At 34.7% G+C, this 27106-nt stretch overlaps 1 protein-coding gene and 1 long non-coding RNA gene across 3 annotated transcripts; one reads left to right on the plus strand and one right to left on the minus strand.

The window, feature by feature from the left end:
- The first annotated feature begins 674 nt into the window (after positions 1 to 674).
- On the plus strand, positions 675 to 5724 carry LOC143083776 (uncharacterized). 2 transcript variants are annotated; one of them, XR_012980878.1, is made up of 3 exons: positions 675 to 888; positions 1184 to 5384; positions 5680 to 5724. It is a non-coding gene; the product is annotated as an uncharacterized LOC143083776 (long non-coding RNA). The 2 variants fall into 2 exon arrangements; XR_012980877.1 differs by having other exon boundaries at positions 1184 to 5724.
- Positions 5725 to 9721: 3997 nt separating this feature from the next.
- On the minus strand, positions 9722 to 26850 carry LOC143083777 (sulfotransferase 1A1-like). Its single transcript, XM_076260094.1, has 7 exons — positions 26742 to 26850; positions 25344 to 25371; positions 21806 to 22006; positions 20487 to 20798; positions 18757 to 18860; positions 17602 to 17752; positions 9722 to 10204 (listed from the first exon to the last, which is right to left on the minus strand). The coding sequence occupies exons 2-7, from the start codon at positions 25366 to 25368 to the stop codon at positions 10092 to 10094; spliced, it is 906 nt and encodes a 301-aa protein (XP_076116209.1). The 5' UTR covers positions 25369 to 25371; positions 26742 to 26850; the 3' UTR covers positions 9722 to 10091.
- Between the last annotated feature and the right edge of the window lie 256 nt (positions 26851 to 27106).

Consider the following 27106-nt stretch of genomic DNA (forward strand, 5'->3'; position numbering starts at 1 on the left):
CAATAGCAAGAACTATATCAGTCAATATAAGAGAAATATCTAGAATACCAGTCCGACATAAAATCTTAACTGAAACCTACATTCTTCAGAAAAAAAGGGCTGTGTTCAATAAAGCTATACCAGATGGTACCTGCATGATGTGCAAAAAGAACGAAGAAACTATGAATCATTTCCTGTTGATTTGTGAAGAACTAGAATGCATACGAAAACCTACGGAAGCCGATAAGGGCCATTCAAAACAAAAAAAATTTATGTCGTAATTACGACATAGCATGTCGTAATTTCGACATAACATGTCGTTATAACGACATCGCTATGTCGTAATTTCGACATAACATGTCGTTATAACGACATCCCTATGTCGTAATTTCGACATAATATGTCGTTAGAACGACATCGCTATGTCGCAATTTCGACATAACATGTCGTAATAACGACATAGCTATGTCGTAATAACGACATCACTATATATATTAAAGAATATGTATTATGATTGCCAAGACACTAAATGACACAGAAATTAACAACTATAGGTCATATCATAATGCCCCCAATAACTAGAAAAGCCCCCGCATAATCAGCTATAAAAGAGGGACGAAAGATACCAGAGGGAGAGCCCCGAAATGCTGTGTGGCAGACAGTGTTATTATTCTGTAACTCATTCATCATTTATTCTTCATGTGATCATCATTTTATATTGTTAACGTTTCATTCCGTACATCTCTTTATGTGCGCCAGTTTTAGGAGTTTTATAAAGGACAGTGTAGGAATCCGCGTTACTTTCCCCTTTCTTGTAATGAGAAAACTGCTCAGCGAGTCGTGTGCACAACTGCAAAGAACATTCAGCGGACACGTTGTCCAAAAGAACAATTCGTGGCTAACCACAGCGTGAGTTACTTTCAAAACATTACAAATTATGTATTCACATCAGCGACAAACTGTTTTAATATATTTTCATATGTTATAAAGAAACTATGAACATTTAACCGTTCAAACTGTACGTATCTGCAATAACACAATTTAATCCAAGACAGAACCCGACGTGTTCAAGAATATTCATCTATTTATAATTACAAAGAACTTTAACAGCTTTATATATCTACGAACTTTTTATCCGTATTTTTAATGGACTTTAATTATCATTGAACACATTGTAAAATTGTATTTATATTTGTATTTTCAGTTTTTCACCATTTGGATTGGTAGTGAAATAAAAGTCAGCTCCTGATTGTTTTATCTTTACTTAAACCCAGTCGTCTTGGTTACACTCACTGGTCAGGCCAGTACAGTGAAAAAGCTACAACTTGCCTGTTGTTTTTCTTGGATAACGTACGCCACTCCACGACAGTCAACAGACCAACAACGTAGTTTCAACGACAACGTTTCGTGCTAGTAAATTGACGACAACCTGTCTTTACATATCCAGACAAGGAACGACAACGTAGCAACGTACATACCTTCACACTGACAGTGGACTACATATCGTGTGTATACTCGACAGCAACCTAACAACGTTGAGTCAACATGGATCCCAGTCATGAGGAACAACAAGAAGAGGTACAGCCCCAAGAAGGAGATGTCCCTGAAATATTAGAAAATCCGTCTAATACATCTCAGTCAGATGAAATTCCCGAGGCTAGGCGAGTTCGTGACCTCACGGAAAAAGGACAAGGAGCTTTCACTGAAAAACGTGACAAGTTCTGTCAGGAACTAGAGGCTCTCTGGACAGACATTGAATCCAAGTTATTGGAAGTAACAACGCCACCTAACGAGCTCCAGCAACTCCTTACAGCTCAGGACAAACTAGTTAAAGCCTGTAATAACTATCGTAGGCTCACAGATGAGTACCTTGACTTTCTGAAAAGGACCAGAACACTGGAGAGTCAAAAAGAAATAGATGCGTGTAAACTCTCTTTAGATTTTCGTCTGTCCAAAGTGGAACTGGTCATGGAAAAACTACACGAGCAGCGCCTCGCTCTAACAAAGTCCAAATCCACTAAAACAAAGACCTCAAAAGGTAAGAAAACCTCACGCAGTGGTAGCTCTAACGTGTCAGACATGTCAAGCCTAGCACGGAGAAAGCGTGCCAAGGCAGAGGCTGCCAAGTCTAAAATAGCCTTTGTAGAGAAACATGCCATTATCCTACAACAGGAAGCAATGTTAGAAGAACAAGCCCTGTTCAGACAAGGTGAAATGGAACAGGAAGCTGCACGCAAACAGGCAGAAATGGAGCAAGAAGTCGCTCAACGTAAACAAGAGGCTATGCGCAGGAAGGCTGAAATGCAACAAGAAGCCGCACGAGTAAGCCGGGAAAAGGTCGAGCTTAAAGCCAAATTTAACCTTCTTGAAGCACAGAAAGAAGCTGCAGCCGCAGAAGCCGAGGCTCGTATCCTGGAATACGACGATAGTCAAGCCTTTAGCGAACTACCTGACGAAAAGGAAGACCCGCTCCAGCGTGTGCAAGATTTTGTCAACAAACTTCCTGTATCAACAGCTGTGAAGGAAGTAACAGCACCTCAAAAGAAAAAGCAATTTCCTGTTAAAATTGAGCTGAGCCACGAAGCACCAGCGTTCGTGCCGTCCGCGGCACTGAACTTGCTGTCACAGACATCTGCTGTCTTACCTTCCGATTCTAAGTCACCGGAAGTTACCTTTATCCCAGATCTGGGATTAGTAACCGGCATACAAAAATTAGGTCTTTCAGATGAGAGCCCTACTGAACATCAAAAACAGGGTGTTAAAGAAGCGATCCCTGTCTTACGCATAAAACAAGACTTTATAGAAGATATCCCTGTTTCACACCAAAAACAAGGCATAGTAGAAGAGATCCCTGTTGCACACCAGCAACAAATCAACTTTACATCAGAGATAACTAGATTCCTTTTACGCAAGGACTTGCTTTTCTCCCGATTAACAAGCTTTAACGATCGGGCAGAGTCATTTCATACTTGGAAAGCAAGCTTCAAGAACGTGACTGATGAGTTACAAGTCTCTGACTCAGAACAGATCGATTTACTGATCAAGTGGCTCGGTCCAGAGTCTGCTAAACACGCCATTAGCATAAGAGCGTCGAACGCTAATAATCCTACCATAGGTATACAGAGATTATGGAAGAGGCTTGACGAGCGGTATGGTGCTCCAGAAATGTTGGAAGCCTCTCTCAAGAGTAAACTTGAAAAATTCCCTACCTTAACAAATAAGGACAACGCACGTCTCTACGAACTGTCTGACATTCTATCAGAAATAGAATATCACAAAGAAAATCCCAAGCTGGGATGTTTGCTAGCTTACTTCGACTCGTCAAAGGGGGTAAATCCTATTGTGGAAAAACTACCATACGGACTCCAAGAAAAGTGGATAACAAGGGCTTCAAGATACAAGTCTAAATATGAAGTTGCCTTTCCACCTTTTACAGAATTCTCTGCCTTCATCAGGGAAATGAGCAAAATTAAGAACGATCCTGGGTTCATCTTTGGTTCAAAGGTAACACCAAATACAAAAGACGCTACGCCAAGGTTCACACCTCAGACGTACTCTAAAGTCAACGTCCATAAGACGGCTGTTGAACGGCAAACTGAAGACAGCAGTCAACAACAAGGTCTGTGTATCCTACACAATACAAAGCATACCTTGAATGAATGCCGAGCATTCCGAGCCAAAACTATAGAGGAACGCAAGGAACTGTTGAGGCAAAACAATCTCTGTTACAAATGCTGTGATTCGACTATGCACAGAAGTCGTGATTGCAACGCGAGTATCAGTTGCAATGAATGCGGAAGTAGACAACACACCACCGCATTACACACTAATCGAGTGTACCAAACCAAAGGTGCACCGCCTTCACCGCCTAGATCAGTCGACGGCGGGGAGCAACTTGAGTTAGCTGAAACCAAGCTAACCTCTGTTAGTTCAACTTGCACAGATATCTCCAAAGACGGCAACAGCAGTAAATCTTGTGCCAAGATACTTCCTGTGAATGTCTTTCACAAAGATAATCAGGACAAAGTAATTCGCATGTATGCAATTATTGACGACCAAAGCAACCGGTCTCTCGTGGCTCCTGAATTCTTCAGCCTATTCAACGTACAGGCAGAAACAAAAGATTATTTGTTATCCACATGCTCCGGCAGCAAGGTTACTTCCGGTAAACGAGGAAACGGCTTTGTCGTGAAGTCTGTACAAGACAATACTAGATTCAATCTGCCTGAACTGATTGAATGCGATAACATTCCCAATAATCGGAACGAAATTGCTACACCTGAGGATATATTGCAATATCAACACTTGCAAGAACTACAAAATCATATCCTCCCGATTGATGGAAAATGCAAAATCCTATTGCTCATTGGAAGAGACCTTATAGAGGCACATCATGTCCTTGATCAACGTCTAGGACCACCAAAGGCTCCATTTGCGCAAAAGTTAAACCTGGGTTGGATTATCGTTGGAGAAATACGCTCCGATAAGCAACATGTTCACCTTGAACTCACTAAAAAGGAAACAAATCCAACTTGCAGTGTTGTGAAACCACATACAAAAAAATTACCTGAGTGTAATAAAACCAACACCCAGTCAAATAAAATTCAAACTGATTCGTCTAAACTTTATCCCCGTTTACATGGGCAACCGAAAATGAAATCAGCGACTTCAATCGTCAGATTTGCAGAAGCCGAAAAGTTCACTTCGGAAGCAACGCCACCAAAAGTGAATGCCGACAAAGAAAAGTACATCCGTAAACATTCAATTCCCATGGAAAGCTTCAATTCGCCTTTGAATACTCAAGGACAAGAGGAAAGCAGAATAACCAATTCCAACTTAAGTCACAGAGAAAAGGAACATGGTACCGGATGGTCTACTGTACGCCGTAAACGTCAAGGAAAGCATCCGTCTCGCAAGACGTCCTCGTTAGATCGCATATCCGTGTCGAAAGGAGATTCTTCCATCAGAACTACAGCCATGGAGTTGGATCTTAGATCGCCGCGATCTCGTCGGAAACACCGCCATATCTAGGATAGAAGCTGTGAAATACCCAGCCTCCCGTTGGACTACTTCTTAGTGAATATTTGTACCGTTGTTATATATTTAACATTTTATTTGTTTTCGATAATGGAATAGTGATGTCAAATAGACCTCAGACGGGGAGTATTCTGTAACTCATTCATCATTTATTCTTCATGTGATCATCATTTTATATTGTTAACGTTTCATTCCGTACATCTCTTTATGTGCGCCAGTTTTAGGAGTTTTATAAAGGACAGTGTAGGAATCCGCGTTACTTTCCCCTTTCTTGTAATGAGAAAACTGCTCAGCGAGTCGTGTGCACAACTGCAAAGAACATTCAGCGGACACGTTGTCCAAAAGAACAATTCGTGGCTAACCACAGCGTGAGTTACTTTCAAAACATTACAAATTATGTATTCACATCAGCGACAAACTGTTTTAATATATTTTCATATGTTATAAAGAAACTATGAACATTTAACCGTTCAAACTGTACGTATCTGCAATAACACAATTTAATCCAAGACAGAACCCGACGTGTTCAAGAATATTCATCTATTTATAATTACAAAGAACTTTAACAGCTTTATATATCTACGAACTTTTTATCCGTATTTTTAATGGACTTTAATTATCATTGAACACATTGTAAAATTGTATTTATATTTGTATTTTCAGTTTTTCACCATTTGGATTGGTAGTGAAATAAAAGTCAGCTCCTGATTGTTTTATCTTTACTTAAACCCAGTCGTCTTGGTTACACTCACTGGTCAGGCCAGTACAGTTATTAATTAATTATTAGCTCCCTTGGTAAAACTCCAAATTTCATATTTAATGTATTTCATTGTTAAATAATTTACATGAAGCTGAATAAGTATATATCTGTTAATTGCATAGCTTTTGCTATTTGAATTCATTGATTAAAGATATTTATTCATATTGTTAAGTTTAATATTTGTATCGTCGCAAAATCTTTGGTCACCTTCTTTGGTTACCTTCTGTGAGAATATATTTTATAGATCCTGATTGGACATATTAAGTAACCGACCGGGGACTATGAGGACTGACCTGAAGTCCTATCAAGGCAAACAAAGCTTTCCACCTCTCATTACAGAAGTGCATAACTCTATGGTTTATTGTCATGAGGGTGATTGGACGTATCGATTGCTCTGTATTTACTATCAAACGATGGGCACGATGTTCCTAAAACACGACATTACACATAAAAAGCGGCGTCGAAGAGGGTTTTTGATTAATTTTTGCAAGTTTTATTTGTTTTTTTTTATATGTTGGTTGATTTATTTATTATATTACAAATTTTTTTAAAATTTCTGATTCTGGTTCTGTTCGTTTTGTGATGTCATTTTATCATAAATTACCTCAAGTTGTGGAAATCTATTTAATAATGTTTACCCTTTAAGTTATTTCAAGTAAAAATGCATTACTGTCGCAAGTAATGTGGGAAAGAAAGATAGGACGGAAGTAGATATAGGAAGATGTGGTACAGTTTTCCATAAGAAAGATATTTTTTTTTAGATGTACGAAACTTTTATCATATGATGTTTAACTTTCAAGGTGCATATCATCTAGCTATCTGTCATTGTAAAATTTAACTTAACCCCAATACAAATATATCTGACACTCTGCAAGTAAATCGAACATTTTTACCCTTGGTTAAATTTGAATAGAATTGTATTTTCCCTGGTACATAAGTTGTCGAAATACACCCCTTCAATTACTTGAACCTTGGCTTGAGAATTGTTTCCGCGCAAGTCATCTATAGTGTTTAATTTCTGATATACATTTTAAAATATAGTAATCTACTCCTGGATCGTCCGCGAAAACGGCTTAAATAATCCCGGGTTTTTAAAATTCGATGAAACGGTTTTCGTCGCTGTTTGGGATTTGTCTTTCAATTACTAGTACCTTAATTTCATGCACAAGTTTATATTGACGAAAAGTTCCGGTTTCGCTAGTACAGGAATTAATTTCATCACGACAGTTATAACATGAATAGCAGGACAAATCGCGAAGTAAAACACTCCGTGAACTGGTATAAGTCTTTTAATATTGGTGATTGCACCTTACTGAAGTGACGACTTTAAATGATCTATGGAGTACTTCCACAATATAAATTTCAATTCGAATTTAACATTTAGAGGACTGTCTTGGTGTCTAAAAATTGTCTTTGCAAAAGTTGGACGAAATGTTTTTCCCCATTTCACCATTCTTTTAAATAAATCGTAAAAAGCTATAAACGATTAATAAAAATTACAAAATTTAACCTGTGTCTAACCTATGTCCCCGGGTGGAGTCTATAGCAACATGCGCTATTCTTTTTTTTCGGCAGCAATCATCAACATGTTTTTTCCAAATTTCATAACACGATTTGTTTTAATTATCATGATCATTTAATTGAAACTTTAGCACATGTAACGACGGAAATTAGCGTCTTTCGAACTTTCGACGTTTGGACAAATTGGCTACTGTTTTGTAATGTGTGGAAGCATTTTATTCCTTTAAGACCCAAACATGTAGCTAATAAGAAAAGAATCTTGGCATTTTTTACTCTTCGTGTATCTAACTTTTGTTTTGATTAATTATAAAAAATACGCGTTAACTGCTTTGAAAAATGAAATATCAACTTGGACGAAACGGCTACCGTTTGAAAAATGACTGTGTAGAGAAGATTTTATTGAATCAGCAATATTTGAACTCACGAACAATGAGGCAAATATTTGTACTTTTGTTAGATATTATTATTGTCTTACTCTTTTTATTCATTTTCTGCTACTTACAAAATTCACTTTCAGTCGTTGAGATAACGAAAAACGTCGTTGGACATTTTTCTTATTCCCGCTTAATATGAATCCACCGAGTCAAATAAAATTTGGCAAAAATAACGGCTTTAACGCCACAAAGAACCGACACCTGTCGTTGTTCCTGCCAAGTACCAAGAAGATCAGAGAATAAGAAATAGGATCACTATACATAAGATTTAAAAGTTTTTTATAAATGTAACGTTGGACATCCGGTTTTTTTCACATAGCTTTGCTAATCTAATCATCAAATATACTAGATATTACTTAGTTATATATGATCAAGAGCTGTAAAAACATAATTTGAAACATATATTGAATTTGTTTTAATATTGGTTCGTGTTTTCTAACATTTTTATATTGTTTTGCGGATGAAATTTCGAAGATTCTGTTTTAAATCCTAAAGCTTGTAGGAACATCGTGTCCAACGTTTGAAAGTCGAAAGAGAGCAATCAATATTTCAATTCACCCTTATAACACGAAGGCATGTAATTAGAGCTTGTTTATAGGTAGGACTGTATGTCAATCCTCATATAATTCCACACATATTTTTGCGAACAAGTAGAAGGTTTATAAGACCTTGACTGACTCTGCATCACTTCCACGGTCACTATCTTGAGGGACTTAAATAGGATCTATAAATTATATAAGTTTCTCACAGAAGGCAACCAAAGAAGTTGACCAACGATACAAATATTAAACTTTACAATATGAATAAATATCTTTAACCAATGAATTCAAATAGCAAAAGATATGCAATTAACAAATATATACTTATTAAGCATCATGTAAATTAATCAACAATGAAATACTTTAAATATGAAATTTGGAGTTTTACCAAGGGAGCTAATAATTAATTAATGTTAACACTGTATGCCACACAGCATTCCGGGGCCTCTCCCTCTGGTATCTTTCGTCCCTCTTTTATAGCTGACTATGCGGGGGCTTTTCTAACTATTGGGGGCATTATGATAACATATAGTTGTTAATTTCTGTGTCATTTAGTGTCTTGGCAATCATAATACACATTCTTTTATATACATAGCGATGTCGTTATTACGACATAATTTTTTTTTTTGAATGGCCCTTATCGGCTTCCGTAAAAACCACTTATGTTAGAAATAATAAACATTAGTAGTATGCTATTTGCCAAACATAAAGTAGATGCTGCAATTCATATTACAACAATAATAGTCAACCGATATTTTTATTGCACACGGATGAACTCTCAAGCTCTTATATCAGACATTGATACTGAACTAAAACCATCATGCAGAAGCGTGTGTTATAAAATACATGTTAGTAGATATCAGTTACTGGACATTAGAAAGAAGTCAAAAACTGTTAAATAATTTTCCTTGTTGAGGACTGATCGCATCTTGGTACTTCCCAGTTTCCCTTATTATTTTAATACTTAAATAGTTTTTTTAAATAAGTATAAATATCTTAACTTTTTTTAAAATCCCCGCGATTCTCAGTTTATAGCAGATAAGAGACAGTCTGCTTAGATGACATTTAGACTTTATAGCAGATGAAACTCTTGGGTTTTTTTTTGTGTAAATAAACCTTGAAAATTTGTTTTATTGGTGGAGAATTGCGATAAAACTGTTAATAATTCAATAGTGTGACCGGTTTTTTTTTTTTATATATCGGTGGATAGTTGACTTTTTACTTCTAACCAAGTTGTGGAGGTGTGCCTAGATTGGCAGAAGATATACAATACAGATACAGATGCTCTGTTCAATGATAAAAAGATCAAATTGGAAATTCATAGAGGCTTCGGAAAATATATAACTGTAGAAATATTATAACCTTCTTAAACTGTAAATTCGTAACAATAGCTATTCATTGTGATTGTCATGAGAAATTGTAGTGGAAAGTTCTTAAAAAAGACAAGAAAGTTTCTGGTTAATGGCAAATTTTTTATTCTAAATTTTAACCTTATGAATAATGACATTTTAATAACACTGAGGTTGTAACGTTCACTATCCTGTCTGATCGACTTTATAGATAGTGTTGGCTGTTTTAGTCATTTTGTCAACATTTAAAGTATAGTCCAGCATATTACCCCCATTTCATTCTAAGTGGATGATATTTTATACTTATTTAAATAAATGCGTTTTACTCACTATTGAAGGCCGTACGTTGACCTTTCACAGTTTACTTTTAAGTAATTTGGTTCTTAATTGATAGTTCTCATTATTTATGTTACTTTATTACCTGAAATTCCTAACGTAAAAAGTGTAATTGTACTTGTTATAAACATTAAAATTATATACAGAATGTAAATTTCACAGAAGGATTTGGTATTTTTTCTTTCAAATAATTGTCAAATCTTTCGTTGTCTGTAACAGTAAACCAGTTCTTCCAGTCACCAACAGCTCCTGAAATACAAAATTAAATCTTTTATATGATGCTGTGTTATCTACAACACATTGTACAGGGTCTTTCCAACGACTAAGCTCCATATCTGATCTACCACAATTTATGAAGGATTATTTAGTAAGGTAAATATAACAATATGCTGTAAATTGGCACAAAGGATTCCTCGGGAAAATAGTATTTGGCACAAATGGTAGATCTTGAAAAAAGTTCCTTTTCAATTCATCAGTTTGACCAGTTTGATGACAATTTGAAAAATTTCTGAAAATGAAATATTTGCTTTCTGTTCAAACTGACAAACTGAAAGGAAGTGTTGAAAAAATACACTCATAATAATTGTTGCTGATTACATTTTTATAAATTTGTGAATTCTGGAGTTGACTGTATAACGGCGTGTTATAAAATTATTATCTAAAATTGAAGACAACGAAACATTAAGAAGCACTCCTTCATTTAATTGGACCATTTTTAGTGGTGCTCAAACTATCATAGCTGCTATAATTTGTAATGAGAACAAATCATCATCCATCATATCGCCCATATGTCTCTGAATGCATACAGAAGGGTCAATGATGAAGTGGCGACTGCTTACAGAAATCGAAATCGTGTTGTAATACGGGATACCCAAGATATTTCAAAGCAACAGTTGCTGTAAAGTGGTCACGTTGTGGCGACAGTATTAAAAATTGGATCATTTTACTAACCTGGCAAAGAACAGGTAGAAAAAAGTTATTCTTAAAACACGACAAATTAATATATTCAAACATAACCACGCCTGGTAAACCATCTAATCTCAACCAAATGTTGAGACGGAAAAAAGTATTATGGCACTTCCTGTTGAGCCTTACTGGTTCAAAATATTCAAAATAAACACAGAGTAGGTCGACTTTTCGTAAAATTACTGAAAATCAATGATTTTTAGGTAAAATAGGAGAATGTCATGCCATAGATAATTGAATTGGGGTTTATCTCGTGTATAACACGGACCAATATGATTTAAAATGACATCGGAATGACTTTTCTCCAGCAGGTAAATGTCGCCAGTACAGTCAGTTATTGACAAAATGACAGTGATATCATTGATAAACTAACGTATATATCAGTAAATTAGTATTTTTCTAAACCTTACAAACATAAAATTACAGTTTGTTCTTTTTCTTTACTTATATAATTTCATTAAGCTAAATATTTTAGAAAGTATGTCATGTTGAGATTTTCTGGTATCGGTTGAGATATTCTGGAACAATGTTGAGATCTTCTGGTGAAAGAAATTTTCAACTTCTAGCTTAGTATATCAAATTACATAAAACGGTCAAAATTCATAAACTTGTCGTATATAGTTTGACATTCGTTTTAATCTTGTCTGTAGTTATGACAGCATCTTCTAAAGAGACATTTGGTTGTAATATAGTCTTATTAGTAAATAGCTGTGTTTTTTTTAAGTATTAAAGTTCTAGCGCTGGAGATTAATAGTCTAGAGCGTTTGAGATGCAGTTTTGCACAGAAGCTACAAAGTCAATAATGTTGTAAATAAACTCATCATAGATACCAGGACCAAGTTTAGTATACGTACTTGACATCTCAAGTGCTAGAATTTTTTCCTACATCGCTTAAATTGACATCTCAATAGCTAGCTTTTCGATATCTAAATTGCTATATACTTTACATTTGCAGTGCTGGTGTCAACACGTTTTCTAAAAATCATTAGCACAGGACAATTTGCATCCCCTAGCTGTGCTATATTTCCATAATCAGTGCTTAACTTTGAATCTTCAACACTAGACCTTTATTCTGACAGCCCCATATCGTGGTAGGGGGTTCCTTCTTTATGAAGAATACGTAGACGTGCCGCAGGAATGGGTCTCTTTTTCATAGTCAAATTATATATCAACGGGTAGCAATTTCAACAAAGTAAATGTCAGTGGGTCAGTTATTTTTCTATTACGGTTTTTTTCTATGTTTATAGAGTAAAACTGCACAGATTGTACTATTTATACGTCATTAACGTCCATTGTCTAACTAAATGCATATTCAGGACGAGTACATGCAAATGTTACATAAATATAAACGCTCCTTTGTATTATAGATTGGCACGCCATGTTGTTTTGGAAAAATTGATATTGATATATACGTCCACTTGTATCTTTGTCCAACAGATGAGTTAAGCCTTTTTTCACTGATTTTTATAGTTCGTATGTTGTACTGTTATACCACTGTCCCAGGTTAGGGGGAGGGTTTGTATCTCGCTTACATGTTTAAACCCGGCACATTGTGTATGTATGTGCCTGTCTCAAGTTAAGACCCTGTAATTCAGTGGTTGTCGTTGGTTAATGTGTTACATATTTGTTTTTCGTTCACTTTTTATATAAATAAGGCCGCTAGTTTTCTCGTTACATTTTTTTTACATTGTTATTTCGGGTCTTTTTATAGCTGACTATGCAGTATAGGCTTGCTCATTGTTGAAGGCCGTACGTTGACCTATAGTTGTTAATTTCTTTGTCATTTTGGTCTCTTGTGGAGAGTTGTCTCATTGGCAACCACATCTTCTTTATATATATGTTTATAGTACACACAAGGTATTATCCCACAGTTAAGATTTGTGACTTTTAAGAACACATTATTCTTTATCTAAGCCTATAGAACTGTTTAATCTTACACTTAACCTGTGATTACACCTTACCGGATAGCACGAACGGACGGCTAACGGCGACGATAAAAGAAAAAGGTTTCCGTTCACAAAATTGTTATCCGTTGGGAGTCCGTTGATGTACTGACCAAACTGAAACGGACCTCAAAAGGATGAATAATTGACAAGATACGGATTAAAAATGGAAACAGAACGGAAAAGTATCATAAAAAACGGACGTCTGACGGATGTGCAACGGACACTTCATCCGTTGAACGTTCGTTAATTCAAAAATTTTCGAAAAACTAAGGATTTTCTTATCTCAGGCATCGATTACCTTAGCCGTATTTGGCACAACTTTTTGGAATTTTTGTATCCTCAATGCTCTTCAACTTTGTACTTGTTTGGCTTTATAAATATTTTGATTTGAGCGTCACTGATGAGTCTTATGTAGACGAAACGCGCGTCTGGCGTACTAAATTATAATCCTGGTAACTTTGCTAACTATTTACACCACTGGGTCGATGCCACTGCTGGTGGACGTTTCGTCCCCGAGGGTATCACCAGCCCAGTAGTCAACACTTCGGTGTTGACATGAATATCAATAATGTGGTCATTTTTATAAATTTCCTGTTAACAAAACTTTGAAATTTTCGAAAAACTAAGGATTTTCTTATCTCAGGCATCGATTACCTTAGCCGTATTTGGCACAACTTTTTGGAATTTTTGTATCCTCAATGCTCTTCAACTTTGTACTTGTTTGGCTTTATAAATATTTTGATTTGAGCGTCACTGATGAGTCTTATGTAGACGAAACGCGCGTCTGGCGTACTAAATTATAATCCTGGTAACTTTGCTAACTATTTGAACATGCTCAAATTTTCCAACGGACAGAAAGGACATTGATGGATAAAACGGATACTGAACGGACATGAAATGAAATTTATCACAAGTCTAATGGACATAAACAGATTGAAAAAAACTCCGGTCACACCTTACCGGATAGCGCGAACGGATAACTTTTTTCACTCTATTCTTGTCCGTTAGACGCGTGTTTTATCCGTTAGACGTCCGTCCAAATCTGTTTCATTTCGTTTCAAGTGTCCGTATTATCAGTCGACGTCCGTTTGGTCCGGTGGAAAAAATTGGAGCATGTTCAAAACTTTGAATGGACGTTCAACGGATGAAGTGAAGTGTCCGGTAGGCGTCCGTTTTGTACAGTACTTAGTTTCGTCCGTTATGTGTCTGTTTTGTATCCGTTACTTGTCCGTTATACATCCGTTAGAGGTCCGGTAGACAGGTTCACTAACGGACTATACCGGACGTAAAACGAATAAAACGGATGTGAAACGGACATGAACGGGAGGATACCAGAAAGATAATTGATAATACAACGGACATATACCAATTGAAAAAAATCGCGTCAAAAAAAAACAATTATTGGTATGTTAGGTTTTTTTAGTATCATGACCAAAACTCAAACTCAATTTTGGCTCAACTTCTAAATCATGATCAGGCAAAGTTATTGGTTTTTTATTTTGACATTTTATTTCTTGTTCCTTTTCCACCCCTACCATTTCTCAGCATATTAAACGTCCGGTTTATTTGATCATTTCATCGCGGACTCCTAACGGATTTTTATCCTTTTTGGCGTCAGTTCGAGCTGTCTGGTAAGCCGGTGTGACCACAGTTTTAAACAGAATGCATGCTTAGCATAGACACACACAACCTTTTTTTTTAAATTTGGAATGACTTGTACAGAGTTCAAACTCACCATCTCCCGCATTTCAGTTACGTCGGTACCAATTTTTAATTTTTTTAAAAAATTGGTACCGACGCAACTGAAGTGCGCATTTTCGGCATTAAATATTAAATGTCTGTTAGGAATCGAATTCATCCAAATCATATTAATAGATATTATAAAATAATCTTATTTATACATGTAACGCATGCATTTTTTCTATCGGCAATTTTTAAAATTGTATCTGTATTTAGATTTTAACTTACTACAGATAGAAAACACAAATCAGGTTAATCGTACAAAGGTAAACTCGAATGGTACACTGATAGATAGTTTCTAAGTTCATTTTGGGAAATAACTTTATTTTTGTCGAGCCTGCAGCTTTTGTTGCAGAAAGCTCGACATAGGGATAGTGATCCTGCGGCGGCGGCTACGGCCGCGGCGGCGTTAGCTAACTTTTTAAAAGCTTTATATTTTAGAAGGTAGAAGACCTGGATGCTTCATACTTTGTATATAGATGCCTCATGTTACGAAGTTTCCGTCAGTCACATGTCAAATGTCCTTGACCTCATTTTCATGGTTCAGTGACCACTTGAAAAAAAAGTTCTGATTTTTTGTAATGTTGAATTCTCTCTTATTATAAGTTATAGGATAATTATATTTTGTATGTGCGTATCATGCAAGGTCCTCATGCCCCTCAGACAGTTTTATTTGACCTCGACCTCGTTTCATGGATCAGTGAACAAGGTTAAGTTTTGGTGGTCAAGTCCATATCTCAGATACTTTAAGCAATAGGGCTAGTATAGTCGGTGTATGGAAGGACTGTAAGGTGTACATGTCCAACTGGCAGGTGTCATCTGACCTTGACCTCATTTTCATGGTTCAGTGGTTATAGTTAAGTTTTGTGTTTTTGGTCTGTTTTTCTCATACTTTATGCAATAGATCTACTATATTTGTTGTATGGAATGATTGTAAGGTGTACATGTCTAGCGGGTAGATGTCATCTGACCTTGACCTCATTTTCATGGTTGAGTGGTCAAAGTTTAAGTTTTTGAGTTTTGGTCTTTTTATCTAATACTATATGCCATAGGTCAACTATATTTGGTGTATGGAAATATTTAATGATTTATATGTCAGTCGCGCAGGTTTTATTTGACCTCGACCTCATTTTCACGGTTCGTTGCTCAGTGTTAAGTTTTTATGTTTTGGTCTATTTTTCTTAAACTTTAAGTAATAGGTCAACTATATTTGTTGTATGGAAGCATTGTTATCTGTACATGTCTGCCTGGCATGGTTCATCTGACCTTTACCTCATTTTCATGGTTCATTAGTTATCTTGGTTAATGTTAAGTTTATGTGACAGTTTTTAATAAAGCTTTATACTTAGGACTATCAACTTAATATTAATGATTAGTAAAGAAGGCTCGACATTTCAGCGTGTGCTCTCTTGTTACAATAGAAACTGCATTTTAATTAGTTGAAACTGAGACTACTATAATGATTATAGTAGTCTCAGGTTGAAATAACCTCTAGCATAGCTATTTTAACAGTTTTTATCTTTATATAGTAATAATGCACGCGTGTTGGATTGCTAGTCGTAGTTAATTTGAACTTTGAAACCTCAGAGCCCATGTTTTCAATTTTTTTAAATATTTTTATGGCACAAAAAGCAACCAGAAAGTCTCAACATTGTGACAGAAAGACTCAGCCAGTACCTTTATATCTCAACCATTTAGAATTTTTCATTTTTCTGCTAAGAGTAGGCTAAGAGTACATATTATGTTGTCATTTCAATGTTATATTTAACATTGCCATTAAAGTGCGAGGTTTGGCATGCCACAAAACTAGGTTCAACCCACCATTTTTTCCTTTAAAAATGTCCTGTACCAAGTCAGGAATATGGCCATTGTTAATTATTGTTCGTTTCTGTGTGTGTTACATTTTAACGTTGCGTCGTTTGTTTTCTCTTATTTTTGAGTGTAATTTCACATTGCGATAAGACGTGTCATGGTACTTGTCTATCACAAATTCATATATTTGGTTTTGATGTTATATTTGTTATTCTCGTGGGATTTTGTCTGATGCTTGGTCCGTTTCTGTGTGTGTTACATTTTAGTATTGTGTCGTTGTTCTCCTCTTATATTTAATGCGTTTCCCTCGGTTTTAGTTTGTTACCCCGATTTTGTTTTTTGTCCATGGATTTATGAGTTTTGAACAGCGGTATACTACTGTTGCCTTTACTTGACAAACAAATATTTTTGCAATTTACAGAAGTGCATATCGTAAAGCATATAAAAAACAAAAATAATTGACATATTTTCTTGCCTAAGTCATTAATATCATAGCAGTTCTATCGGATTCAAAGAATGTAAACATGATAATCCGTAGGAGAAAAGTGATTGTGACTTCAATTTCAGATATTTTGAACCATGAAGAGACATATAAGTTACAATTATTATTTATCTATGGCATGACATTCTCCTATTTTACCTAAAAATCATTGATTTTCAGTAAATTGACGAAAACTCGACCTACCCTGTGTTTATTTTGAATATTTTGAACCAGTAAAGCTCAACAGGAAGTGCCATAATACTTTTTTCCGTCTCAACATTTTGGTTGAGATTAGATGGTTTACCAGGCGTGATAACATAATAAAAGTGTGGAAAACTTATTATTAGAGTGACTTTTTTAAGTTCTAGAAACAGAAGTCGGCAACAAAATCGTCAGACCGGAACAAAATTGGATCTTGAAATTTAACTTGTACTGATTAAACAATACACTACAAATCAATATCTTGAAGGACGAAGAAAAAAGTCCGGAAAACTGATTTGCCGGATTGGCGGAATGACAGACAGACAGACGGACGGAGTGCAAACATAGAGTTCCATTCGACTTCGTCTAAAACAAACAAGACTAACAAATGCTAAATGGTTCCGGACTTTGGACAGGCGCAAAAATGCGGCAGGTTAAAAATGTTTTTGAACAAACAAATACCCAGCCATATCGCAAGTACCTCATCACAATATGCTTACCTTTTCTAAACATAAATTCCATGTTGTTCCGTTTTTTATATGACTGTTTAAGTTCAGAAAAGGAACATTTTTTCGATATTTTACTGTAAAACTCTTCAGACTTTCGAACACCCAAAAAGGTAGCTATTCGATCAATTTCTCTCATTGGCTCCTGTAATAATAATTCTGAATTAAATGCATGTTCATAGCAGCTCTGAGATTAGTCAACACATCAACAATATGCCTTCATAATCGGGTCAGGCTCAAAATACATACATACGGGCCATTTTTCGTGCATTTGCTATAGTCATAGTGCTAGTCAGAGATCGATCTGACGTCTGACATCATTTGCAGGACTGGCTAGGGCTATTGAAAGTCAGACCGCACTTCACATAGAAAAAAATATAAGTTGTTTATTCAAACTACGGGTGGCAAGATTTTGTCTCGAAATCATAAAAGATACATAATACCATTTAGGCTTGAAGGAAATACAACTTTCGCTTGTGCTACATGGGATAAGCAAGTGAATACATGTTACATTTTCGTGGAATAAAATAAATTAGAATTCGAATGATGTATGATTGTTTAAACAAAATATTATGCATGGCTGTTGCTGTAAATTAACTCATCATAAATACAAACATTGAAATTTATATTTACGCCAGACGCGCGTTTCGTCTACAAAAGACTCATCAGTGACGCTCGAATCAGAAAGTGTTAAAAAGGCCCCAAAAAGTATGAAGTTGAAGATCATTGAGAGCCAAAAATTCCTAAGCGTTTTGCCAAATACATCTAAGGTAATCTATTCCGGAGGTAGAAAAGCCTAAGTATTTCAAAAATGTAAAGTTTTGTTAACAGATAATTTGTAATGATCAACGATAACTCAAGTCAACACAGAAGTGCTGACTACTCAGCTGGTGATACCTTCTGGGAAATAAATCTCCTCCAGCAATGGCATCGACCCAGTGGTTGTAAATAAACTCATCGTAGATACCAGGATTGAAATTTTATTTTTACGCCAGATGCGTAATAAACATTTTAATGAAGAAACAAATAAGATGTATAGATTTTTTTTTAAAGTGAACCTGGTGTGGAAATGGCATCTTTTTTAAACATTCATAATAGTAATAACAACAAGTAATTCGCTATATTTATATACTAATCAAATGTAGTTACTTTGTGTAAGTCTTCGTAGTTGACATACAATACTGGAAGCTCTGGGTGTTGTTTGAATACCCTTTCCCAGTCCAACATGTATTTGTACCAGGCGCAGTGATAAACTGAAAAAAGTCAGGAAGATGTGGTATGAGTGCTAATGTTCTCTTTGACCTCTATTCAATTCTTTTATACTATTTTCTAACGTATTATCATGAATGATTTGAGATTGCGCTTCACGATGAGCAGCTACACAAATTCATACATCCTTTTAGTCTTAACCTAACAAAAGTTAATACTATTTCTGATTGGTTTATTATGTATGTCTATGTTATAAGTATCTTGGAATTCTATCATTGCATTCAATTTCAGTGTAAATTGTGACTAAATTGTGGGTCTTAAACGCACACTTACTGGGATGTAAGTACAACAAACCAACACACAATTCTATTTATTACAATGACAATGTCTACTAGGGACATATTGTAACTCACAAGGTCAGATAAACCAAAACCAGAAATACATACTAAAAGTATACAACATAAACTCATTCAATATACCAAAATATAGAGGATCTATTGCGTATAATTCTTAGAAACCAGGAAACCTAAACATTGACTAATGAATCATGAAATACTGTCAAGGTCAGATGAACACTGAGCTATGAACCTCGAAAATTATGTCAAGGAAAAATTAAACCTGCCAGACAGACATGTATAACTTAAAATATTTACAATACCAAATAAATAAATTTGGTGTATTTACTGTCTTCTGATTGGTTAAACGAATTAGCTTTATTTTCAATGTTATCAATTTTTATGAAGACACGCCCATTCTAACGTTGTGTATCCATAAACAAACATCTGTGTACGTTGTTATTCGTATTAATTATATATATCTTTGAGCCTAATTTATTTTAAATTTATTGAACCATAAAATTAATTTTTGACTCTTCACATTTAACATAATCCGCTTCGTTCAATAAATTCAAAATAAATAACAGCTATTCATTAAATATAGTTGACCTATTGCATATTTTATTTAGAATAGAACACTAAAGCACTAATCCATATAATTAGGTCGAGATCAGATCAAAACTGTCTGACGCACAAGAGGACTTGCAAGGTACGAACATACTAAATATAGTTTTCCTATAGCTGTTAACATAATAAGAGAGAAATTAACTTTATAAAAATCGCTAACTTCTTTTGTTGTCACTGAGTCATGAAAATAAGGCCAAGGACAATGTAAATATGACAGACGGAAACTTCAAAACACCATGCATCTATACAAAGTATGAAGCATCCAGGTCTTCAGTCTTCTAAAATATAACGCTTTTACAACACACCGTCATCCCTATGTCGATCTTTCTGAGACAAAAGTCGCAGACTCGGCAAAATTTGGATAGCAGAATATTATTCGCTCATCAGAATTCGCAAAAAATTACATGGTTGCCGTAAGCGATTACGAGACTCTCATGGTGACTATATATGGGTATTTTTAGATTTCAATATGAAAATCACATGATTTAAAATAATATATATGAACAACATTAATAACTAGCGACTTATTTTTTATGACGTCTTTTTATATTTACATGTGTAACCTGTAAAAGAATGCGTCAAACATAAGAAAAAAATTTAAACCCCAAATGAGCGCAAATGTGATGCAACCATTAGACTAGTGTCATAGACCGGCAAGTCTCAATTGGACATGGTTAAAGTATGTGCAACAAAAAAACCCAAGCTCACCTCTTTCTGACATGAAGAAATCTAAAAACTGGCTAAATGTCCCCTTATAATTTGCAACATGTTGGCAATGATGATAGAACGATACAGCCACGTCTTTTGGATTACGGTTTACAAATATAATCTTATTTTTCTTCTTCAGTATTTCTTGCGGTAAGTGTTTAAAATAACAATGGCTATTCATAAGTCTTGGTGACGGGAGCTCGTCAATTTTTTCTGGAGTAACAAATGGAAGCATTGCTACTTCTTTTGATAGATTTTGTTCTTTGCCGTCCTGCATCAACATAGAAGTAACTTCCCACGTCCAGTGAGTACCTGGAAATAATCATGCCATATTTTAGTTTACCTTTTGCATACACGATATTTTAGTTTACCTTTTGCATACAAACCAAAATTTAAGCAGCCAATACGATCATCTTCGTTTTGTGATACTAGTATATTGGAATTGTACAAATATGATAGTTTATATTTTTTTAGCAGTTTAGGGACAAATAAAAAGTGCATTATAACGAACTAAATAATTGGGTGGCATTTTAAAAGTCGATGAAAACCTCCCTTTTATTAACTAATTCTTAATTAATGAATGTAAACTATTTTTACTTTGGTCGAAGAATCAGATGTTTTTCAAGTGAATAAATGACATGGCTACACCACCTAATGAAAGAAATAATTTCTTTCACACATTTACCCACACAGAGTTGCCTGTGTTATATATATATATATATATATATATATATATATATATATATATATATATATATATATATATATATATATATCCCGGCGAGGGAAGAACCAAAAATTTGCGAAAGCAAATTTACAGATCTAACATTGTTGGGTTGATGTTAAGACGAGTTGTATATATATACAACTCGTCTCAACATTGTTGGGTTGATATATATACAACTCGTCTTAACATCAACCCAACAATGTTAGATCAGTAAATTTGATTTCGCAAATTATACATATACGTCTAATGGATAAACTATTGTGTGTAGACCATTACTGTTATGATAACAGAGCTACACAATTAATCAACACCTTAGTTTACTGGAATTTTACCAAAATTACAACTTCTAGAAAAGTCACGAGTCAGTTTTTTTTAAGAAAACACACACACAGACACACACACATTTATCAATAAGTTAAAATGATGTTGTGCTTTGCCAACCACTCTTTTTTATCACGAAATAAACTTTTTTCAATTTCTGAAGAATAAAAGGCTTCTAGTACCTGAAGTGATTGCACATCTTTTTGATAATTTTTTTAATAATTATGTGCGAGTTTTAGTGTGTTAATATAAAAACAATTTTACCTCTTACCTGCTTTTGGGTAAGCTACTAAGAATACATCGTCTGGTCTGATTTCCATTTTGATTATATTTGGTATATTACTTCGAGGGTCTGGAATACGTCCCTTCTCTATTGCCTTTTTTGCCAGATAGTATCCATCATATTCAATGACATTTACGCTGTTGCCATTATTGTCGCTGAGTACAATGACTTCTTCGTCCTTGAAATTAACTAAGTTTGAAATATTGAATAAAAAAGTATACAATTAAAAAAAATGGTTTCAAACAGTTAAGAATGACGCAAAACAAAAATTTTCATCTTAATCTTTTTTATTATGGGCGTTACCACACATTTTTTGTATTACAGACGACAATAAAACCCAACACAAGTTAAACAAACCGAAATTGCCATTGATCTAATTGTAAAAAGCGTACTTAAATTTGCATAACTTTGTTCGATCACGCTGTACTTTCCATTCGATTTCATACAGTTTCGTCTTAAATAAAATATATAGAGACCATTTTGAGCAGTGGTTTAACAGTTTTAATGTTGCCAACGTAATTTCATTACAAAGACGGGGGGGGGGGGGGGGGGGGGGGGGGGGTGAATACGCTGAGATGACTCAAGGTTAGTAAACCGTGAAATTTTGATCATAAACTTGTGTACTAAGTTTCAACTTTATGTAAACACACCTTTATGAAAAACTACCGTAACCAAGCACTTGAACCTTGTACGAGACGGATGAACAGACGGACGAAACAACGAACGTACGATAAAAAAAAACAGAACGTACGCACACAAATCAGAAAACATAATAGCCCCTACTAACATGCGCGGTGTATAAAAAGTACAACGCTAGTGTTTTGAAAATTTATAAATCTGACCATGACTCCGCAAATCCAACGGAAAAGTTTTCGAGTGATGGTCAGATTTATAAAATTTCAGAAATATTTTGAGAAGCAAAGAAGTATGATATGTGATCTTGGCAAGATTTAAAACAAAAACATGTTTTTACGATTTGCTCGGAGGCTAACTTCCTAAATGGAGTTCGTATTTTCTCGAACTGAGTGTATGTATGTTTGTTTGATAGTGCTTAATGGCATTTGAGCTGCATTGGCGACTACTTTTTATTGTACGAGGAGGCGGTGACAATCAAATAGTAAGGATTGGGTCAGTATTGTTTCATCAATCAAAGAGCAGAATTCTCTGAGGGATACGATTGCCATATAGTTTTCATTGACACATGTATAGCAGTTCTGCCAACTTTTCATTAAGCAAATTCGTGAGATTTGGCCAAAATAGAAATTAAAGATCAAAGAAGAAAAAAATAGATCCAAGGATACTGCTGCAAAAAAGCATGAACATGCGTGAGTTTCACGCATTTTTGGCAGCCCTGGCCTTGATAGTCCAAATAATTATGACGTCTTGAAAGGCTATTATATTTTTTTTCTTTGACGCCTTACTTCGACGTCAAAACTAATTCAACTGCACATGCAAAGGTAATATAAATCTGAATAGTCACTCAACTTTAAAAATAGCCAATCCCGGATACAAGTGTACGAGCAATGTACGTATTGTGTTTTATTTGTGTACTATCAATTCCAAGTTTACTTTCCACAGCAGTCACTGAGAGAGAGAGAGAAGGTATTTCACTTCTTATTCCGAGATAACTCTGATGTCCGACGGCTGATTTGCCAGACAAGCTGGGACCGTGGGAGACTTTTATGCTAGTATACTTAAATTACAAACTTAAATAGTCCCAGTCCCATATATTATATCAAATATTATTGGATGCCCAATTGAATTTTAAATAGGTGCCGATTTGACTAGATGCCGATTAAACCAGGTGCCGATTTGACTTTTTATATGGGTGCCGATTTGGCCAGGTGCCGATTTGACTTGTACCCAGTAATCTCGGACTATTCACTTCGTATCTTATCACTGTTAATTCTAGGAGAAACCCCATTTCTAACTCTTTAATTATTAATTTCCTTTAGGTCAGTGGGCTTGAATCCTTCCGTACACACTCCTCTGTTTAAATTGAGATCGTTCTTAATATAATACGACGTTTATCGACATCAAACGAGTTAATTTTTTCTTGACGATTTTGACGGAAAATACTTCTGGAAGGGAGACAACTCGAAACGATAATATGGAAGACTCCATTTCGGCTAAAGGGGTGTCATAGGTAAAACTTCATTGATTTTAATTTAAATGATGCATATGATTTTAAATTTTGCAACAACAATATTAAACCCTCAATAGCAGGCAGACATAGAAATAATCCAATGAGTTTCAAATTAATTAATAAGCGGGGAATCCAGAACAACCACTCAGTCTGATACCCCTCGAAATCAAGAAAACTATACGCATGCGCATTAATACATAAACAAACCCGCGACTTGCCATTTGGAACAAGAACGTTTATTTAATTTATGATATGATGAATGAGTCTCAATTTCTTTATGAGAGTACAGTATCAGTTTCATAACGGTAAAATATAGAAAAATCCACTTCAGTTCTTATATGACAGAAATAGAATTATCGGAATTCAAAGAACTCTCGCATTTATCAAAACTGGGGAATTCCCTCTGACGTGTTTCTAAATTTATAAAAACACTAAATATAAATACTGCTTAATTCTGATTTTCCGTGTTGTTAAAAACACGCATATAAGTCAAGGGAAAAATCGAACATGAAGATTATGAGAAGAACATTACAGAGAAAGTTGTTTATGTTCAATCCTTTTGCTTGTTTTTACCTTTTAAAGCAAGACAATCATAAGAATCTGAGATGTTGCTGAATGTTTAGAATAAAATGGTTGACGTGAGGGAATGAGCCCGGAGTCAACGGTAAAAGTCTACAGATTGCTTGAAAGCAATCGTATCCCAAAAACAAAGTCCAACATAAATACAAAAGTCTTGTTTTACATGTTTAAGGGAGCCATCGTACTTCCTCTCGCCGAATGATTCGAAATTTGATGACAACGTGGAACGTATCTGACAAATATATCCCATCGAACTTGAAATAAAGGACATCACTAGGTTTGTACGAAAATATGAGCAACAAGACTGGTGCTATTTGTGTCGTAGGATCTGTTTACTTTTCCTAAGAACCTGATATTACCCTCGGATTTTGATGGGGTTTGTGTAGCTCAATCTTTTTGTTTGATTTTTAGCCGGTTTTTTTTTATGTCATTGTCAGTTCGTTTTCGACTTATGTCCTTGACTATTCCTTTGACATCTTTCGCCTCTCTTTTATAGATGAATGTAAAAATTCAGTTAGAAGTAAATCCATTTACTTTTCTATGAAATATATAGAAATTGTATAAAATGCAGTCGGACAAAATTTTTTTGCATACAGTAAATCATTACTTCGGTTATCGGCGCAGTCACTTATTGTCATTTATATAATTTGGACTCTGTAGCTTGAGACACAATGATTTCGATAACAGAATTGTACATGTATTTACTTCCATTTTGAAAATCTATCATTTTTTTAAAAGCTTAAATATTTGTACATTTATAATAAAAAAAAAACTAATTGTAGTGTACATTTTCAGACTTACCAGGTGGAAATTCAGAGTCATTCATTATCTGAAAGACACACAACAAACATCATGGATTAAAATTTAAAAGTATATCTTATAATGCTCAAAAACAATAAAAATAATGAGATTAAAAATACAAAAAAAAAAACACATTCTAATATTAGTAGCCAAAAATTAAAAACAAGAAAACATTTATGATTTAAAGTGAGACGCAAGGATTTTTCGATAAAATGCAGACGACTTTTAACGATCATCACCTGATACTAAGAGGTAATTTTGGGTTGTCATGAAAATAATAATATTACTATTGTCAACCTAAAAATTAATTTCATTGCATAAATGTCTTAAAAAATTAAAAAGGTTTGATTCAACTGCAGGCAGGCATATGCATATATAACAAACATGTGAGAATAGAGGGCATCATTTATGTCACTATCGTTTGAATTAGAACAAGGACACATTTACATAAAAATAAAATATTTTTTTAGTAAATGGGGCAGATCCATAATTCGATTTTTAATGGCTGACAATTTAGGGAACAGTCATTATTTATCAACTGAAGGGGTCGGTGCATTTTAGGGAGGAGTCATTACCAAAAATATCACACAGCTGGGGGGGGATGCCATCAAAATTTTTATTTTACTTGGGGGTCACACAATGAAAGTGTTTATGTCTGTCAAGTATATGAATTGTTGACAACATTGAAGTAAGCGTGCAATCTCTTAGATAATTTCTGTCATTTTTTCAATCTTTGATAGCACCAGCAGGATGCCCAATCTCTCAAGGGTAGTGAATATGATCACTCATCTGTTATGGTTCATTATTGTTAAAATTTACAATCTGACTTATCTTAAATTCTTAAGATTTACAACGGAATAAAACATTGAAGGTTTCTGAACAGGCAGTGGAACATGTGTATTTCAACTTTCTAAAGTTTTAAAATCATTTTGATGGTATTTTTTAGGATATATGTAGGACTGTCTAAAATCATTTGTAATTAGGTATTATTAATTTATTAAATCATCACAAAACTTTAAATTAAGAAAAAAGAATATTTAATGTTTCAATGAAGGGTCTTTAGTTTTACTACAAAATTAAAGAATTAAAATGACTGCAATCAAGGAAAAAAAAAAAATTTTTGAAACATCACTCTAAAAAGGGGGGGGGGTCATTATGTGGTTCATTGGCCGTTAGGAGGTCTTTCCAACCCTATTTTTTATGATTCAGTATAAATTCAATTTAAATTGAAGGAATCATATAGAGAATAATGATAGGCCTACATCTACAGAATAAACACAGAATGGGCACTTTCGTCAGGATGTCCGATCATTACTAATAAACTGTCAAAATAGGTACCCTCACGTTACAATAGGCTATATGCCAATTCCCGTAATTGACCCAAATAAATGTACTTACATTTCTTATGATTATTCGACAAACAAATAGACAATAGGTTGTATTTGAATCAATGTACGAGTTCTAATCATTATCACAAGATAAAATTGTTCGAAAGTCATTAACTAGAACAAAATATTGAAGAAAATAGTTTTAAAGCCGATATGGGAAATCGATGTTATAATTTATATCCGGAAAATGTAGCTCGAATACAGTAGATTATAAATGTTCATTTTTAAGGGACACTAGCTGTCAAATTCATGTTCACCGATTTCACTAAAATTATCATATTTGATTTAAAACAATGCAAAACATTTATCCAAACCATTGAACGTCTTAAATAGAGAATTTACAGGTCGTAAGCTCGATAATATACGAGATGATAT

The sequence above is a fragment of the Mytilus galloprovincialis genome, chromosome 7 (assembly GCF_965363235.1).
Source record: "Mytilus galloprovincialis chromosome 7, xbMytGall1.hap1.1, whole genome shotgun sequence".
Classification (NCBI taxonomy): Eukaryota; Metazoa; Mollusca; class Bivalvia; order Mytilida; family Mytilidae; genus Mytilus; species Mytilus galloprovincialis.

Coding starts and splice junctions, on each gene's coding strand:
- LOC143083777 (XM_076260094.1), bottom strand. CDS start 25,368: ATGAATGACTCTGAATTTCCACCTG. Junction 20,799..21,805: donor AGTAGCTTACCCAAAAGCAG/GTAAGAGGTAAA, acceptor GATTATTTCCAG/GTACTCACTGGACGTGGGAA. Junction 17,753..18,756: donor ACTACGAAGACTTACACAAA/GTAACTACATTT, acceptor TTATTATTACAG/GAGCCAATGAGAGAAATTGA.